The following is a 20,434-nucleotide window of genomic DNA, read 5'->3' as shown; positions in this document are numbered from 1 at the left end:
CTGGCTCTCAGGTGTACACCCTCCAGGCAGGAAATTGGATGCATCTTCTTAGGGAATGAGATTTACTGACATCAGGGGACATGTGAGGATAGGATCCAGCTGATAATTGCAAGACTCACAGTAAGGTAAACAATCAGCAATTGGCAGGGATTCCAATCAACCTAGGATTCATTAGAGGAAAACCTCTTGTGGGAAAGAGATCAAAACCAAAAGAAACTACAGGGAGCAAACAGAAGTTAAAAAAGAAAAAGAGACAAAGAGACATGGCATAAAGGGAACAAGATCAGTGACATCATGAAGAAGCCATCAGACAAATCCAGGATGCAGGACATTGTCACAAGACAAGTGGCCAAGTCTCTTCAAATCAATTTGATGACAAAAAAAGAAATGAGGAGAGACCTGCTTTAAATAAAAAAGATATAACAACCAAACGCAGTCTGTGGTATTTGACTGGATCCTGGTTTAAAATATAATTGAAGATATTTTTGGAACAACTGGGGAAATCTGAATCAATATTGGGTGTTAGAAACTAGGGACTTAGGGACACCTGGGTGGCTCAGTTGGTTAAGCAGCTGCCTTCGGCTCAGGTCATGATCCCAGCGTCCTGGGATCGAGTCCCACATCGGGCTCCTTGCTCAGCAGGGAGCCTGCTTCTCCCTCTGCCTCTGCCTGCCATTCTGTCTGCCTGTGCTCGCTCTCTCCCCCTCTCTCTCTCTGATAAAGAAATAAAAATAAAATCTTTAAAAAAAAAAAAAGAAACTAGGGACTTAGTCTACTTTTGAAAAATTACTGTTTATTATTGAAAGGTGTGGAATGGTTTTTTGGAGAATGTCCTTACTTTCTGTATTGTATTTAGATAGGAGGCACCGTGATGTCTATAATTTTCTTTAAAATAGCTTTAGGGGGTGCCTGGCTGACTCAGCTGGTAAAGCGTGCGACTCCCAATCTCAGGATCCTGAGTTCAAGCCCCACGTTGGGCATGGAGCCTACCTAAAACAAAACAAAACAAAAAATTAAAATAGCTCAGGAAAAATATACATAGATGAATCAAATATGGCAAAATTTTAGCAATTCTTTAATCTAGGTGAGAGAAGGTATTATGTCTTTACTGTCTGATTCCTTCTCTTTTCCTGTTTCATCATAAAAAGTAAAATCAAGCAAACAAACAAGCAAAAGCAATCAAGGAATGATAAACGTGTATAAACTCTCCAAATTGCTCCAGAAAGAAGCCAGGCAAGCGGGTGGGGAGATCGGTGGGTTCCTGCAGGCATTTCAGTCTGGGTCCATGGGGGGAAATGAGAGCTGGGGAAGAACCAGTTTGAGACCCCAGGGAAGCTGAGATTCTCATGTGTAGGCCTCAAGTTCAGGGGCGGGAGGCGCTGCGGTAGGGGTCACCAAGGTATAATTCAGAATAAGGCAGAGAGAATTCAGAGCAGGAAGACAGAGGATGGGGTTTGAAGACAAGTTTTGAAAAGTGATGGTCAGGTGAAGTTAAGCATACTCTGTAACCATTAAAAATTACGTTTACAGGGGCGCCTGGGTGGCTCAGTGGGTTAAGCCTCTGCCTTCAGCTCAGGTCATGATCCCAGGGTCCTGGGATCAAGCCCCGCATCGGGCTCTCTGATCAGCAGGGAGCCTGCTTCTTCCTCTGTCTCTGCCTGTCTCTCTGCCTACTTGTGATGTCTGTCTGTCAAATAAATAAATAAAATCTTTAAAAAAAAAAAAAAAATTACGTTTACAGGCGCCTGGGTGTAGCTCAGTTGGTTAAGGGTCTGCCTTCAGCTCAGGTCATGATCCCAGGGTCCCGGAATCAAGTCCCACAGTGGGCTCCCTGCTTAGTGGGGAGTCTGCTTCTTCCTCTCCCTCAACCCTTCCCCACTGCTCGGGCCTTCTCTCACATGTGCACTCTCTCTCAAAAAATAAATAAATTCTTGTAAAAAAAAATTACGTATATACAAGGTCATTCATTGTGGCATTATTTGTAATGGTACAAAATTGAAAAGGACCTAAATGTCCATTGTTTAGGAAATTGGCTGAATGAACTAAAATACAGCCATGCAATGCCATAAAAAGCAAGGAGGAGAAACTCAACTCGTACAGAATGGTCTCCAGGATATACTGTTCAATGAAAACACAGCAAGGTACAGATATTTAGTGTATTACTTTTCTCATGGGAAAGAAGGGAAAATGCTAATTATACAAGCACCAGAAAGCAATCACCAGCAAATAAAGTGGTTAGAAGCAGGGAACCAGTAGGGGAGGAAAGGTATTGCTACTTATACATACACACCCAGCTATAATACAGTTTCAGCTTTAGAACCACAGTTTTGGTGCCGGGGTGGCTTAGTTGGGTAGGTGACTGCCTTCAGCTCAGGTTGTGATCCCAGGGTGCTGGGATCAAGCCCACATCAGGCTCCCTGCTCAGCGGGGAACCTGCTGCTCCTTCTGCCTCCTTCTCCCTCTCCCTCTGCCTGCTGTTTTGCCTACTTGTGCTCTCTATCGCTTTCTTAAATAAATAAATAAATAAAAATATCTTTAGAACCATGGTTTCATAACCAAAAACTTCAATTGAAAAGAAAAAACAAACTCTAGGTTTACAAACACTGAAATAAGGTGAGAAGGTTTTGTGATGTTAGGTTTAAATGCGACATACAACATCTTGTGTTCCACGTGCTTGCAACAGTGGGGGAAAATAGCCCAATCCTTTGCACGAAGTGACAACTACAAGGGTGTGTGCATCAGAGTTACGTGGTTGCTCTGAATGGTGGGACCGAGAATCTTCCTGTTTCCACTTATATTTTCCAAAATTCTTTCATGAATCCGAATGCATCTAATAACGGATTACAAAAAAGAGAACCTACTTTTAAGGAGCCTCGGCAGACCTTGCTCTGTATTAGGAAATCTTGCATTTGTAAGCCCCTGTGCTCACCCTCACACACATCTGGTCATGTAATTCTCATGACAGCTCCAAGAGGCAGATGTCGTCTTTAAACTCAAGGCAAGGTAACAACACTTTGGAGCTGGACTCTGCGTTTGGTGCCCAAGGCCACGGCTGTCTGCATCATTCTGGCAGGCAGCCCTCATTTTGCTCGGAGGTGAGAAGGCAACCCCCCAGGGAAAGCCCCAGGAAGTTTCAGAAAACTAGAACTCTCAGCCAAGTCAAGAATAATAGAAGGGTCAGAGTGAGCAGAAAGAAAAGAAATTTCTGAAGGGATTTCTTCAGACTTCGAGCCCTTCAACGAACAGTCCCCATCCCATCTCAGCAGGAGGTTGCTACCTCCTTTGCCTCAATCCTAGAGAGAATGGGCTTCTCCCTATGACACCACTCATGGAGGGGCACCTGCATGGCTCAATAGGTTAAGTCTCTGCCTTAGGCTCAGGTCATGATCTCAGAGTCCTAGGATCGAGCCCCATGTCAGGCTCTACACTCAGAAAGTCTGCTTGTCCCTCTCCCTCTGCCCTCTCCCTTCCCCCTGCTCGTACACACACACTCTCTCTATCAAATAAGTAAAATCTTTAAAGAAAAAATTCCAAAACATCATTATTGTCATCACCATCATAATACCACCACTCATGGAGCTCACTGGGTGTGTTCCTGCAGTTGGCGGGGAGGGGTCTCTGTGAACCAGCGTCTGACTCCTGTCCAGGAAACCCAGAGAGCAGGCCTGAGAACAGATTGCTCAGATGGCAGAGCCAAGAGACCACTGCTTCATTGGCTCCCTATTCTTTAAGTTCCTGAGGAAAAAGGATGCATTTGAGTGTTTCCATGAACAAAATGACAGCAGTGTGGAGAGAGCAGGCACGGGTGGCTGTGGTCCTGTCGAATAGGGTTACTTGAAGGAGCAAAGGGGACCCAGCAGCAAGAAGCTAGAGAGGAAGCCCCTAGGGGCTGGAAGGACACATAAGCAACCGCTCACAACAGAACACGTTTGTCAGGGTGGAAGGACCTGCAGGGAGGAGGACCCTAAAGAGAATCTCTTAAAAGACCAGTTAAGTGTCCCCGAGAGGGGAAAATAAAAACATGCTTTAAACTCTGCCAAGCCCATTGTTAAAAGCCAGGTTAGGACAGACGGTGCAATCCACTACCATTCCCTCGTTCGCCATGGAAAGATAAGAACTTGGGCCAGTGGGGCAGGTCTGGGGGCACTGACAGAGCCCAAGACAACGACCTGGGCAAAAACACAAACCGCCCCTTCTTTCTTACTGCAGGCTGGCACCCAAAACAGGTCTAAGTTGGAGAAAGGAAAAATTTTTTACATTAAAGCAAGTTCAGGGGCACCTGGGTGGCTCAGTGGGTTAAGCTTCTGCCTTCGGCTCAGATCATGATCCCCGGGTCCTGGGATAGAGCCCCACATCGGGCTCTCTGCTCAGCAAGGAGCCTGCTTCCCTTCCTCTCTCTCTCCCTGCCTCTCTGCCTACTTGTGATCTCTCTCTGTCAAATAAATAAAATCTTTAAAAAAAAAAAAAAAAGCAGTTCAAAGTCAAATTTTTTTTTTAAAGATTTTATTTATAAGTAATTTCCACATGCAGCACGTGGAAATCAACCCCCAGGTTAAGAGTCATACTCCACTGACTGAGCCAGCCAGCCACTCCAAGTTCAAAGTTTTAATTAAGATCCTGAATGGGGGGGGGGGGGACCTGGGTGGCTCAGTGGGTTAAAGCCTCTGCTTTCGGCTCGGGTCATGATCCTAGGGTCCTGGGATCGAGCCCCGCATCGGGCTCTCTGCTCGGCAGGGACCCTGCTTTCCTTCCTCTCTCTCTGCCTGCCTCTCTGCCTACTTGTGATCTCTCTGTGTCAAATAAATAGATAAAATCTTAAAAAAAAAAAAGATCCTGAATGGGTAATACTTACAAATTGAGACTAGAGTACGCCTTAAAGTGACTCTAAGACTTTTTGTTATCTAAGAATGAATGGAAAAGCCTCAGACCTGCCGGAGTTTTTAATCTAGGAGCAGAAATAGATCACTTCATTGAAATTTTTAAAAGAAGGTTGGAGCAAAAATTAAAAAGGTTGCCTTGGATTATTTCACAAGTCAATCTTGTCTAATATACTAAGACACATCTATTATAAACCTTCCATTTCTCTTACTTAGACTGTGTCTTTTAATTTGCAGATGGTGACTTTCATTATAAATTTTCACATTTTGGGGCTCCTGGGTGGCTCAGTGGGTTAAACCCTCTGCCTTCAGCTCAGCTCATGATCCCTGGGTCCTGGGATTGAGCCCCACTTCGGGCTCTCTGCTCATCGGAAAGCCTGCTTCCTCCTCACTCTCTGCCTGCCTTTCTGTCTACTTGTGATCGCTGCCTGTCAAATAAATAAACAAATCTTTAAAATAAATTAATTAATTAATAATTTTCCACATTTTAATGTTTATTTTTTTTCTTAGCTTTTCTTCTTTTTTGCACTTAAAAAAAATACTTCCCCTTTAATAGTTTCCAAGTTTTGTTTACACGCTCTGATTTTTAACTCATGTGGAAGTTACTTTTTGCGTTTAAAAAAAGGGGGTCGGGACGCCTGGGTGGCTCAGTTGGTTGGACGACTACCTTCGGCTCAGGTCATGATCCTGGAGTCCCGGGATCGAGTCCCACATCGGGCTCCCAGCATCATGGGGAGTCTGCTTCTCTCTCTGACCTTCTCCTCATTCATGCTCTCTCTCACTGTCTCTCTCTCAGGTAAATAAATAAAATCTTTAAAAAAAAATAAAATAAAATAAAATAAATAAAAAAATAAAAAAAGGGGGTCAACTACCAAAAAAACAAAAGAAAACAATATATGGGTGAAGTAATAAGCTTTGTCAATGAGATGTGGGTAAAAACAAAGTGAGTCACTTCCCGGTAGAAACCTTCTTTTTTTTTTATTTCAGAGAGAGAGAGAGCAAGAAGAGCGAGAGTGAGCATAAGCGGGGGCAAAGGGAGAGCGTCCCAAGCAGACTCCCGCTGAGCGCAGAGCCCCACGCATGGCTCGATCCCACCCGTGAGAGCAGGACCTGAGCTGAAACCAAGAGTCAACCGACTCAACCGACTGAGCCGTCCAGGCGCCACCCCCTACCACACACACAGTAGAAGTCCTAAGAGCCTGCGTGCTGCTAATATCTTCTCTTTTTCATCTGACACTATAACAGTGACATCTCGGATGAGGCAGCTTCTTCATCCTGGATCCTGGAATGAAGAGGATGAGGCAGAGGCAGAGCCGACCTGTGAAAGACATCACCATAACGTGAGTCAAAAACAAACCTTTGTGGTTGTAAGGAATTAAGATTTGCTGGCTGGCCCTGCATTACTTAGTCCAAGGTGACTGATACAAACTTCAAGCTGTCAAGTGTCACTACATTTAAAAAATATTTTTATCATATATCATATCGTTTCTAAGTGTTTGAAGTAAATGTGAAAATTATATACCCGCTGTGCTTTTCTTTTTTTATCGTGGCAAAATATACATAAAATTTACCATTTTAACTATTTTAAGTGTACAGTTCAGTGGCATTAAGTACATTCAAAATGTTGTACAAACATCATCACCACCGTCCATTTCCTGAAATTTTCATTATTTCAAACAGAAACTCTATGCCCATTAAACAAGAATTCTTCTGTCCTACCACCCCAAGCTCCCGGTAACCTCTATTCTGCTTTCTTTCTCTACGAACTTGTATATTCTAGGTACCTCACATAAGTGGAAGCACACAATATTTGTCCTTTTGTGTCTGCTTATTTCACTTAGTATATTTTCAAGGTTCATCTATGCAGTAGCATGAATCAGAAATTAATTCTTTTTTTTAAAAGATTTTATTTTATTTGACAGAGACACAGCGAGTGAAGTAACACAAGTTAGGGGAGTGGGAGAAGGAGAAGCAGTCTTCCCACTGAGCAGGGAGCCGGATGCAAGGCTCGATCCCAGGACCCAGGGATCATGACCTGAGCCGAAGGCAGACACTTAACAACTAAGCTCCCCAGGTGCCCCAGAAATTAACTCTTCTGTAAGACTGAGTATTATTCGTGTGTGTGTGTGTGTGTGTGTGTACACCGCCTCCTCCCCATTTTGTCTATCCATTCATCTGTTAATGGACAGGAGTTATTTCTACCTTTCTGGCTAATGTTACTGCACTTTCTTAATCTATTAGTAGTCAAATACGTACATGCTATTATAGAAAAAGATGTAAAATATTACACAAGAAACCACTACCTGTGGGTACCTATTGGGTTCAATTTAGAATGGAGAAAATTTTTCTCTCCATTCTATATATTCTTACGTTATTTAAATTTGTTATAATTTTTATGCAATTTTAAAAATTAATAGTTTTTAAAATAAATGCTTCTTTTTTTTTTTTTTTTTAAAGATTTTATTTATTTATTTGAGAGAGAAACAGTGAGAGAGACCATGAGCGAGGAGAAGGTCAGAGAGCGAAGCAGACTCCCCATGGAGCTGGGAGCCTGATGCGGGACTCGATCCCGGGACTCCGGGATCATGACCTGAGCCGAAGGCAGTCGTCCAACCAACTGAGCCACCCAGGCGTCCCTAAATGCTTCTTTTTGATCAGAATAGGGACAAACAAAAGACATAATGAATCACTGCAAATGTGTGTACGTGTGTGTATGTGTGTGTGCTTTAAGTAAGCTCTACATCCAATGTGGTATTTGAACTCACAACCTTGAAATCAAAAGTCACATGCTTTACCAACTGAGCCAGCCAGGTACTTCCTACAAATGTGTTTTTTAAAATTATTTATAGGGGTGCTTGGGTGGCATGGTCAGTTAAGCATCTGATCTTGGTTTCAGTTCAGGTCATGATCTTGGGATCATGAGGTTGAGCTCTGCAATCCAGGAGGGGTCCGCTTGTGACCCTCTCTCTCTCCCTCCGCTCCTCCTCCTGCTTTCACTCTCGGGTCTCTCTCTCTCTCATTTAGCTAAATAAATAAATCTTAAAAAAAATTAATAAATTAGGGTGCCTGGGTGGCTTAGTACATTGAGCATCTGCCTTTGGCTCAGGTCATGATCCCGGAGTCCTGGGATCGAGCCCCCCATTGGGCTTCTTCCTCAGCAGGGACTCGGCTTCTCCCTCTGCCCCTGCCCTCCCCTCATGCTCTCTCTCTCTCTCAAATAAATAAATAAAATCTTTAAAAAATAGAAAAATAAATAAATAATGTGATTTTAAATCTCAGGGTGCTCCAGTAGTGGGCCAGCTGCAGAACCTCCATAAATGAAGAACATTTATTAAAAATTAAAATTGCCCTTCAGGGCAATATCCACAATAGCCAAAATACAGAAAGAGCCCAGATGTCCATCAATAGGTGAGTGGATAAAGAAGATGTGATGAATGGATAAAGAAGTTGTGGGGACGCCTGGTGGCTCACTCAGTTAAGTGTCTGACCAGCTCAGGTCATGATCTCGGGGGTCTTGGGATCGAGCCTGTTTGGCTCCACACTTGGTGGGGATTCTGCTTGTCTCTCTCCCTCTGCCTCTCTCCTCACTTGTGCTCTGTCACTCTCTCAAATAAATAAATAAAATCTTAAAAAAAAAAAAGATGTGGTATATATATATAATGGGATATTACTCAGTCATCAAAAGAATGAAATCCTGCCACTTCCAAGGACATGGATGGAACTATGACATTATTATGCTGAAAGTGAAATAAGGCAGTCGGAGAAAGACAAATACAATATGATCTCACTCATATGTGGAATTTAAGAAACAAAACATGAACATCGGGGAAGGGAAGGAAAAATAAAATAAGACAAAAAGAGGCAAACCATAAAGGACTCTTAACTATAGAGAACAAACTGAGGGTTGCCAGAGGAGAGGTGGGTGGGAGATGGGGTACTGGGTGAGGGGCATTAAGGAGGACACCTGATGTAGCGCACTGGGAATTACGTAAGACTGATGAATCACTGAATACTACCTCTGAAAGTAATAATACAGTGTATATTCATTAAATTGAATTTTTTTAAATCCCCCCAAAATTACCCGGCAGGAAGCTGTACATGACTAAATGAGACTCTTGCACATAATACTATCACTTTTTCCCCCCTTTAATTCTCCTGTTCTCTGTATTAGATTTTATGGGCCATCGTGATTAACGGTTATTAGTAATAAGTCCTTTTTGGGCAAAGCTGAAGGTTATTACAGTATCACATTCCCTGCCTCTAAATGTGATTAAGAACACACTTAATTTCAGCTACATCATTTGCAGTACAAATGCTACCTTGCGTAACCACCCCTGGTTTTTCACTGAAAATGCTACTGTGATTCCGGCTGTTCAAACTGTGGCACGTTGTTTCTGACAGGGCCGAGGGGAGTTCAGGCGCTTAGAAGAAAGTTCAAACGGTGCTTCCTGACATCCTCGGAAAAGGGTACCCTTAAGGAAACGGCAAGGTTTGCCAGATCGTGGGGACAGCGTGGCAGTGCCACTCAGCTCCTTCCACCGTCTGCTGCGTGAGAACGACGTGAACTTTCAGCCCTAGAGTTCATGTTCTGGGCCTGCTGGACCGCGAGCCACCAGCAGCACTTTGGGCTGAATCCCAGCCTGGGCTCCCAGGCCAGCGCCACTCACAAGAACCGGGCTGGTGGTCGGTTGTCGCCCCAGATTCCCATTCTAGGGTGGCTCGGTCGGCCTAGGGTGAGTATTCAGTGTGGGAAGACCTGGGCTTAAATTTCAGCCCAGCTGCCTAGAGCACCTAGTTGCAGAGTCCAGAGATTACTTTTCAGTCTTCGGCTCTCCTGACTGTTGGGAGGCATTCAATATTCCTACCTCCATGCAGAGGGGGGCCTCACCCTTCCTTCCTCCTCTGGCCCCCTTTGCTAGCCTCTTGGAGGCCAACCCAGGTTACTTCCTCTCTTCCCTCAACTCTCTTAGAGGAATTTCTTCCTTATCCTATTCCAGACCAGCCTCTGTTTCCATCTATGTGCCAAGGATTCCCAGCTCCTGACGTCTTGGATGACTCCAGATTGGACCTCTCCCCAGGGCTTCAGGGCAGAGTCACTAGCCCGCTGGCTATTTCCATTTGGATGCAACCCAGGCTCCTTCTGATTAAATAAGTCTAAAATAGGACTAACTCCCACCAAAAGCTACTCACTCTCTCCCTGTCTCTTGGCTTTGCTACTGGGTCCTCTCTCATCCTTTCCTCCTATCTGGGTGATGGCCATGAATTTCCTAGTTGGTCCCACTGTCCTTGGTCTCTTTCCATCCTTGACTTAGTTGAAAGAGTGATCCTCCTTAAGGACAAATCTTGCCATGCCATTCCCCTGGCTTCTTTCAGTGACTTTCTCCCTGCAGGGTAAAGCCCACCTCCTTGGCTGGCACAAGGCCCTTCCTAATTGGGCCTCACACATTCTTCTCCTTGTACATGCCAACCAGGCGCAACTGCCAGAATCAAGTCACGTTCTCTTGCTTCGCTACAAGCCAAACCTTGTAGATGTTACAGATCCTTAAGGGCCTGTCTCCCTGCACGGAATTTAAGAATCACTCCTCCAGGAAGCCTTCCTTGATTCCTGAACTGAATGAGGTGACTGTCCTGTGGGATCCACAGCATGTATTTCATAAACTTTAACCTCCCCACTGTGCACTTCATGTTTTACTACTGGTCTCTTTGCCCACTGGGAGCTCATCAAGGACAGCAAGCATACCTTCCATATGCATGTTCAAGGTCCAGCACAAAGAGAGACGGGGCAGCAAAAAGGAATACAGAAAGCCAAGTGATGGCAGGAACTTGTAACAGTAATGGGGAAGTTTGTTCTTCTTTTTCTTTTCTAGCTCCCTGTATTTTCTAGTATGTGTATTATACTACTTTTATACATTTTTGAAAATCAGTTCGTTTTTAAGATGTGTCCAATCTCTCCTACATAGCTCCAATAAAAGAACTCACTGCCTAAGTAAAGTCAAATTCCTTTCTCCTCAGATGCCTCTGGCTCCTCAGGACCCCCGCCTCAAGCTCCACAAATTCTTCAGAACAGAGCAGAGTAGAAACACTTACTTTCGCATTTTCAGCAGACAGAAGGACCACCCACACACACAAAAATTCCTTGGCCTTGAAAAGGTTACATTGCTCTACCAGCTGAGTGCCAAAACCCATTTTTGGCCAAACATTCGTCAGAACCTCGCTGTATTCACAGACTAACACAAACGAAGAGGTACACTCACGGAACCTCCCTAAGAGTAATGGAGGAAGGACATGGTGGAACTTCTGGGGGATCTCTCTCTCCCCTTGTCAACTTGAGACGTTAATGAGAGATGGAGACTGGTGGGGAGGGGGGCTTCCAAAAATTCTTCCCTTGTTTTTTTTTTTTCCTACCAAAACATTAATTATCTTCCCAGACATCAAAAATTTCAACCACGCACGCTGGTTCGTAATTCTTTTAAATATGTGAAAAATAATCCAACCATATCATGTTCGGTTTGACGCTCGCTATTGTTTTTCCCTAAAAGAAAACAAAAACCTGATTAGTTCCAAAAATAAAACATAAAGAAAAACTCAGCTGAGAGGCAAACCCTGTGGTTTAGAAGCCATCACTCTGATTAGCAGCACAGAAGTGTTACCTGACGAATGGATTCCTATCTTAAATGCAATTATCACGAATTCCTTGTGGTCCCCACTGTGTTTATAGTTTATGCCCAGCTCTTGAAACAATAATTTTAATGGCAATAAATGAAAACCTCCCGCCTCAGCACCTGGGCTGACGAGACTGTTTCTCCACCTCGGTTGGCGGGGACCCTGGAGGGACGTGCTGGGCCCTGACGCCACAGCTCTTCAGGAAGGTACCTACTTCTCTGTCCCCAGCAGTCCCCACTTTGACTCCTGGAGGGGTACTATTCTCCATCAAGCCCACGCCCGGGGCCTGCTGAGAAAATCAGGACAAGCAGGGCCTCAGCCCTCAGGAAACGCCTGCCTGAGGCACTGAGGGCCTCCACCCAGGAGAGGACTCTGCCGCGCTATTGGCAGCACCAGAGAGCAGGGGCTTCTGGGAGTGGGGCTGAAACACACTGGATCAAGGGCCATTGGAGTACAACAGTGTCTAATCTAAACTCACTTCCCCCAGGAAGTCAGGGGTGGGGAGTGTGGACAGGGAGCATGCAGAGGGGAGAGACATGAGGGATAAAGGGGAGGCAGGAAGGGTCACGTGGTCTTTTCACTAGGAAAACTGAAAGGGTCTGGCAGACATTTGGGTCACTGGGAAGGTACTGTAGACACACATAGCATTTAGGAGGTACAGTTTCCAAAATACCTGACTCAGTTCGACACGGATTAAGTGCCTCTGGGCACCCATCATCATAGCCCAGAAACTTACCTCCTGTCGATTATTCATGTTTTTAGTCACAGAGAAGAGGAGCAGTTGAAAGGGAGATAAAGGGAGTGGGAAAGCAGGTCAGAGGAAGATGAAAAGATCGAGTCAAAGCCACGGGATCATCAGAGGCACTGTCACAGCCAGGAAACATCTTTTGTGCTTTATCCACCATGAGTTTATTGCAAAGTGAAGTTTTGGTTCAGAACAAAAGGGAAATAAGTCCACCAAGAATGAATTACACTAATTAATGAAGTCGACACTCAACAGATCGTAACATGGATTTCGTATCAGCTGTAGGTGGTTCTCAAAGTCAAAATTTATTAACTATTCAAATGTGCAAGCTGTACAGATTGTTTTCAGATGTACATACAACATATTTATATCATAACAAAGTTAATTTATTATAAAATATTTCCTTAAGGACTAAAGATGCTAAAAAGCTTCAACCACTAACTAATTAAATATTTGATGCACATTTTAGGTACCAATAAAGATCTAACATAAATATAAAAAAATCACACAGCCGAGTAAGAAAAGCTATAATCCATATGATCGCACATTTTACTAATCCCATATTAAAGTAGAAAACAAAATTGTGCCACATAAATTGAGCTGATTTTAACAATCTTTTTACTAGAAGATAGAAACTATATCCATTTAAACTATCATTCCTGAAAGAGCTATCGAACAGTAAGACTATTATTACCTGAAATCCCAAACTATATGTAACACAATCTTTACTCTCCAAATTACCTTCCCTCTTGTTTGATACAGTACATCTGATTCCTCCATGAGATAGGCAGTGGCCATTAATAATGACGACTAGCAGTAGTTATGAATACACAGGCGAAGAAACAGAACTGGCCGTACACATACATGAATCACTATTCCCATTGAGAATAAGGTCAATAAAAATGGTTAAAATCAATACATATTTAAGCTGTTCAGTCGCTTGCTATCTTTAGCGGTGTACGCCATATCACCCACAGGTGGTTTTTCCATAAAATCTTTACATGTCAAAATGCCTTTTAATCTATGTTACGATGACGAACAATGAAAAGATGTACATCTTCTTCCTTACCTGCGTGGACTTCATCAGGCCCGCAGCCAAGCAGGTGAACAGAAAAATGAGGGACTGGATAGACAGTTTGACCACAGCTGTTTGCAAAACAGAAGTGCTCTATTTAAGGCAAGTATCTTTTTCACACAGAGAGCAATGAATCCGTTGGTGAACTTTATCATATGACAGCACAAACTTCAACAAAAAACTGAGGTGTAACCTTACTTAACATAAATACAATGTCAGAAAATATAAAGACATTCTGCATGGACTTAACGGATTTTACCCATACTTAAATAGAAAACGCTTTTCAAAGTTCTTGTATGTCCAGAAATACCCAAGATTCTGAATTCTAGAAAAAATACCAGAAATTAAATACTCTAAAATCTCTGCAGTAAGGCTCTCCACATAAGGCTACCTTTGATGTAAGGCTACTTCAACTTGGTTTCTGAAAATAGCAAAAATGTGCACCAAAATTTAAGTGATTCTGAACTGAAGAGAGGACTTGGTCTCATGTGGGATAATGAGATGACAAACTTATTGAGCAAAATTAAACTTAGGCAAAAAGCAAATTTTAAAATACATCAAATAAAAACTTTTCCTACAATCTTTACATAAAACTGAACTATTGTGATATAAAAATGGCTGGGTGTATATAAGGTACCATTTAGTGCAAAACAGAATATATATACCTTTACTTCAGTAATTTAAATAGAATATAATCTGCAAGTTGGTATGTATAATATATTTAAAAATCTACATTTTGTGACCTTTACAAAAGTAGATATACTCTTTACTTTCAAGTTAGAAATGGCGTAACAGATTTACCTTTGGATATTTCCAGTCAATGGCTCTATAAAATGAAAGATAATACAAATCTAAGTCATAAGCATTCAATACATTAACATGCAAGCCATCAGTTTGGGCCCTAAAAGTGAAAAGTGATGTATACTATATAAAATGGGAAAAAAAATATACCCCAGATTTCCTCTTGTTCAAAAACTTAGTCTCCGTGTATTTTTAATTATTGAATAATTTGATGAAATGACATTCAGTGAAGAAATCTGACTACTAACAGTACTCACACTAAAAATGTTTTCCTTAAAATGAAAGTAATGAGTAACAAATAAGCCCCATGTACTTATTGTGCCTAAATACAAAAGTAAACTAATGACAGGGTAAAAATTTTTTTTAAGTTTGACAATTATTGCACTTGTTTCCTTTCCCAAACCCCCAGTGATATTAAGAGAAAAAAAAATTCTAATTATTTTCACCTCTAACAATTTAATCAAGTACTTTACAAAAATATTGTTCTAAGGGGAAGTTCAACAGGAATTGCTTATTAAATTTCTAAATTAGACCAAAACAAGGGAAACAAAAAGGGGTTCAAAAAGTTAGATAACATGGGGGTGCTCAGGTGGCTCAGTCAGTTGAGTGTCTGACTCTTGATCTCAGCCCAGGTCTTGATGTCAGGGTCATGAGTTCAAGGCCCACGCTGGGCTCAAATATAATAATAATAATAATAATAATAATAATAATAATTTTAAAAATTAAAAAACTATACTATGTAACGACATGGATAATAATAAAAAAGACAAGTAATATCCAAAATTTAGAGGAGCACCTGGCTGGCTCAGCCAGAAGAGCAAGTGACTCTTGATCTGACGGTTGTGAGTTTGAGCCTCATGTTGGATGTAGAGATTACTGAAAAAAACAAAACAAAACCAATAAAAACCTTTAAAAATATTTTGGAAAATTCAACATTTTAATAGCTACAATCTTGATGGCAAAAGAAATCTAAGATTGTAGACGGATGAATGGAAGTGTTCATTATAACAGACATACACGAAGTAACCAGAAGATCTACTTGTATCAAACTCAGGGAGCTGCTCCTTTGCAAAAATGTCCTGACACTGGTTAACAGTAGGGGCAAAGGACGGAAGGTGCAAGTAGAAATGTCGAGTGCTCCTTAGTTCATTTGAAAGGATCTAGAAATCTGCTTATTTAGTAATTCACCAAACAGGCCACTGACTTCAAACGCTTGGACTTCTAGAGACAGCCACAAATCAGCCACAGCTTCTGCCCACAGAATGATTCAGTCCTGGAACCGTGGCTAATCCCAACAGAAACCTGAACTCTGGATGACATCAGTTTTCTACTTCAGTTCCACCAGACAAGACCAGTCACGAAGTACTTGCTGCTACTGCCTGTTTATCGTGTCCCATCGGCACGGCACGGTAAGTGGTGGCCCAGGGTATGGTCGGTACCGTGTTTCTGCACACCTACGACTGCACTTCCCACATCTCCTTTTTAGGGCAACTACCAGCCCACAGCAATCAAAAAGATTGCTCTCCCCAAGCCAGGAGGGCCTGGCTTGGAAAACCACTCCCTAACCCTGGTGAAGGTGAGGCTGAGCCAATGCTACTCTGGAATGTGAACAGGGAAGAAAAGGAAGAGAAAAAAGCAGTGTGTACCAGGGAGAGAAGACACTGGGAGAGGTGTGCTGCGGAGAGGGACGCCATCTTTGAGCTCAGAACAGAAGTCAGAACTGCCAGGCACAGGCCACGGGGGCTCTCCCTTTCATAGTAAACACCCACTACCTCTGGCAGTCTGCTTGATATGTACCCCATAATTCAGGGACCTAGCAATACAGGGAAAGGGATAGATTTCTGAGTTACTACTACCTTAAAGTTTTTATTTTCTCTCTCAGCAAATTTTGTTTTTTAGGATGACCAACTATGGTCACAGATTTACTTTCAGAATACTTACTAAAAAAATAGTAAGTAAAAATAAAGGAATTATAAAACATTAGTACATTATATTCTATGAAAAAGTTGCCATAACTTTTATTACCCTAAAAATATGAGGAATCGTAGCCATTATTCAAAGCATCCAATGACTAGTAATGGGGAATCCCACTATTCCTAAGAATGGCTGTTACGAGTAGTACTGAATACATTTGTAGCAAGTATACCTCTCTCTGAAGCTCTTTTTCCTAAATATTTTTAATGTAATGTGTAACATTACAAAAGTAGCTTGCCCAAAATCCTGGGTCATAATTCCACTGGGTTTGATATCCACATTTGCTCTTAAGATTGCTTATATTTACCCAGCATACTCAGGAGATGTATTAAAAACATAGCCATTAACTAAAGGCCTTTGGGACATACGTACAAAATTAGAGAACTGTAAGTATGCAGTCAGATACTACATTAGCAATATTACTCATTTAAAAAAAAAAAATGCCAGTGGGGTTCTCTATCCATTAAAAGTCAGACTGCAAAACTCGACATTGCAAGCAATCTTCCACACCATTTGGGGAAGTGTTGTTTACAGATAATAATGAATTTTCTCCAATTATTTTACTGACATAATCTCCTAGAGGTATTTCAGAATGACATATTCATGATGAGGGATTACATTTTTAAAAAATGGGCTTGGCAGGGCCCCTGGGTGGTGCAGTCAGATAAGCATCTGAGTCTTGGGTCATGATCTCAGGGTTGTAGGATCAAGACCCAGGTCAGGCAGGCTCTGTGCTCAGAGTCTGCTAAAGTTTCTCTCTCCCTCTCCCCCTCCCCCTTTCTGTGCTTCCTCTCTTACATGCATGCTCTTTCTAAAATAAATAAATCTTAAAGGAAAAAAAAAAAAAAGAAAGTTGGGGCTTAGCATTTGTGTAAAGGAGCCTCAGGTTAAACCAAAGGATGGATTTTTTGCACAGAACAGGACAGGTTTTTCAAAGGGCATCTGCCAGGGGAAGGCCAGCTGATAGTCATTTCTATGTACCCCACAGGGCCCAGCGCAGCATGGATACTTGTTAGGCAAACACTCCTACTATGTGTACACAGAGGACTAAAAAAACCCAACCAACCAACCAAACAAAAAACAAAACCATTTCCTATAGCAATGCCACAGGTTAACTATAAGGTCTTCTTCTGGAGATGACTCCTTCCCTCTCCTGGTAATTCAGTGATTCCTGCCCTTCCCCTAAGTACTGTTATGGGAAGAGGCAGACTTATACACGATCTGAAACCCAGTTCCAGGAAGCACAGACAGGCCCCCTGCTTCTCGAGCTTTCTACCAGGTATCCCCAGACAGGAAGAAGAAGAGAACTACATGCAACTGCTCTAACATGGGCTGTTCAAGGAGCTAGAGCCAGCCTCTCTCTACCCTCCGGCCTCCTGCCAGTATTCTCGTACTAGCTGAGCATGAGAAGTGAAAGGTCAGGTAATAAAGAGGCTTTAAAACTGCTGAACCAACAGAGGCGCCTGCGTGGCTCAATGGGTTAAGCATTCGACCCTTGATTTTGGCTCAGATCATGATCTCAGAGTCATGAGCCCCTGCACTGGACTCCAAACTGGGTATGGAGCCTGCTTAGGATTCTTTACCCTCTCCCTTGTGCTCGTATGCACCCCTGCTCTCTTTTCCTCTCTTTCTCCTCTCTCTCCAAATTAAATAAACAAATCTTAAAAACAAAAACAAAAACAAAAAAAACCCAACCAGCAGAAACACATTCTCTTTCTTGTATCTATGCATCTCTGTATCTTTAGGCAAGTGAACACAAACTCAAATTAACTTGAGTTAATGAAGAGAATCAGTTTAATAGTCTTAGAAACCATTAAATGTACATCAGGTGACGAACCGTAAAAACTATCAACAAGCACTTCTATGGTTTCAGCCTGATTAGTTCTCCCGTATAGATTTAGAAACTCGCTTCAGCAGAATTTATTTCCGGACACAGATAGTACATCTCAACTTACAACAAAACCTACCCATCTCTTCATTAAAACACGTTTCTAGAATCCAAAAACCTTTCAAGATAAAAGCACCGAACAAATGAGAAATACAAGAAAACTTTTTCAACCCGCAAACACCCCCTAGCAAGCATCACAATGATAAAAGACTGAAAATTTTCTTCATGAGATCAGAAATAAGACAGGGATGTCCTCTCTCACCACATCTTTTTGACAATGTACAAGAAGTCCTAGCTGGAGTATTTTAGTAAGACAAAGAGACAAATGGAAGAAGTAAAAGTCTCTCTCTTTGCTGATATAACCTTATATATAGAATCCTCAAAAAACTATTAGACCTGGGCACCTGGGTGGCTTAGTCGGTAAAGTGATAAGCGTCTGCCTTCGACTCAGGTCATGATCCCAGAGTACTGGGATGGAGCCCCCCATCGAGCTCCTTGCTCAGCAGGGAGCCTGCTTCTCTCTTTCCCTCTGCCTACTATTCCCACTGTTTATGCTCCCTCTCTGTCAAATAAATAAATAAAATCTTAAAACAAACAACAAACAAACAAACAAAAAACCCAACTATTAGAGCTATTAAGTTCAGTAAGGTTCCAGGACATAAGATCAATATAGAAAAATCAGTTGTGTTTCTATATACTAGAAGCAAATAATCTGAAAATGAAATTAAGAAAGCAACTGCATTAACAACAGCATCAAAAATAATAAATACTTAAGAATAAATTAAACCAAGTAAGTGTAAAGTTTCTATACTAGAAAATAGAGAATGCAGGGGAAAATTAAAGACTTCAGTAAGCGGAAGGACATACTGTGTTTATGGATTGGAAGACTCCGTGTTGTTAAGAAGGCAGCACTACCCTAATCGATGGACATTCTTAATCAGTTCAAAGCAATCCCTATCAAAATTCCAACTGCCTTTTTTGCAGAAATGGACAAACTGATACGAAATTGATATGGAAATGCAAGGGATTGATAAGAGCCAAAGCAATCTTGTAAAAGAAGAACTCACACTTCCTGATTTCCAAACTTACTACTTCGTTTTCTCTGTACTTATGGCATAACAGATGTTGAGATCAATGGAAAGAACTGAGCATCCAGAAATAAACCCATACCTCTCTGGAATCTGATTTTCGACAATTATGCCAATACCATTCAATGGTGTAAAAAATAGTCTCTTCAACAAATTGTAGAGGATACTGGATACTGCCTCCAAAAGAATTATATTGGACCCCTACCTCAATACCATATACAAAAATAAACTCAAAACTCAAAATGGATCAGTTACTTGAAAGTAAGGCCTTGTACTAGAAAATTTTTTGAAGGAAACATGTGAGTAAATCTTCATGACCTTGAATTTCTTAGATACATCACCCAAAGCACAAGAGACAAAAGAAAAGGTAAACTGGACTACATCAAAAGCTAAAACTTGCGTGCTATGAATGATACCATTAAGAAAGTGAAAAGAGGACTCTCAAACTGAAAGTATTTGCAAATCATGTATCTGTTAAGGATCTGGTATCCAGAATATATAAAGAAATCTTATAATTCAATGATAAAAAAATAACCCATTTTTTAAATGGGAAAATTATTTGAATAGACATTTGTCCCCAAGGATATGTAAATAATCAATGAGCACATGAAAATAGGCTCAATATCATTAGTCATTAAGGAAACGGAAATCAAAAACCCAACGAGGGGCGCCTGGCTGGCATAGTCAGTAGACAATCTGACTCTTGATCTCAGTCGTTAGTTTGGACCCCATGTTGCAAGTAGAGATTACTTTTTAAAAAGTCACAATGAGATACTACTTCACACCCATTAGACTGGCGATTATTTAAAAAAAAGAAAATAAGTGTTGGGGAGGCTGTGGGGAAAGTGAAACCCTCATACATGGCTAGTGGGAATGTTTAATGGTTCAGCTGCTCTGGAAAACAGTAGCTGTTCCTCAAAAAGTTATACATAGTGTCACCATGACCACCCAGTAATTCCATTCCCAGATATATATGGGAGGGAGGGAAAACATAGGCTCACATGGTGACCGGTACATGAATGTTCACAGCAGTATTGTCATTTCATCCCCAAAGTGTAAACAGCCCACATACTCATCCACAGAGAAATGGGTGAACAAAATGTGGTGAAACCTAAGAAAAGAACTTTGCTCAACAGTGAACGACTTGAGGGACTGATTGACGCTACTACAAGAATGAACCCTGAGAACATTTATGCTCAGGGAAAGAAGCCAGACACAAAAGGCTCCATGCTCCATGTTACCATTTATGTGAAATGATCAGAATAGGCAAAACTATATAAAGAGAGAAAGGAGATTAGTGGTTCCCAAGGGATAGGTCGGGGG

General features: G+C 41.8%; 1 protein-coding gene across 2 annotated transcripts in view; it reads right to left on the bottom strand.

Moving 5' to 3' along the window:
- Nucleotides 1-968: 968 nt before the first annotated feature.
- The window catches only part of KCNG3 (potassium voltage-gated channel modifier subfamily G member 3), a 69,355-nt gene continuing 49,889 nt past the window's right edge, over nucleotides 969-20,434 (bottom strand). The window contains exons 3-4 of one of the 2 annotated variants that reach the window (XR_004287932.1): nucleotides 6,050-6,195; nucleotides 969-990 (exon numbers count right to left, since the gene is read on the bottom strand). Coding sequence is in view for 1 of the 2 variants with exons in the window: in XM_032352851.1 (XP_032208742.1) it covers nucleotides 6,114-6,195 (82 nt within the window). In the remaining variant the exon portion in view is untranslated. Of the gene's footprint in view, nucleotides 991-5,949; nucleotides 6,196-20,434 lie in introns of those variants that run through there. The other variant, XM_032352851.1, reaches the window with a different exon arrangement.

This window comes from Mustela erminea, chromosome 7 (assembly GCF_009829155.1).
Source record: "Mustela erminea isolate mMusErm1 chromosome 7, mMusErm1.Pri, whole genome shotgun sequence".
Lineage (NCBI taxonomy): Eukaryota > Metazoa > Chordata > Mammalia > Carnivora > Mustelidae > Mustela > Mustela erminea.
Note: the sequence above shows the minus strand (reverse complement) of the source record. Positions and strands in the feature narration are given on the sequence as shown.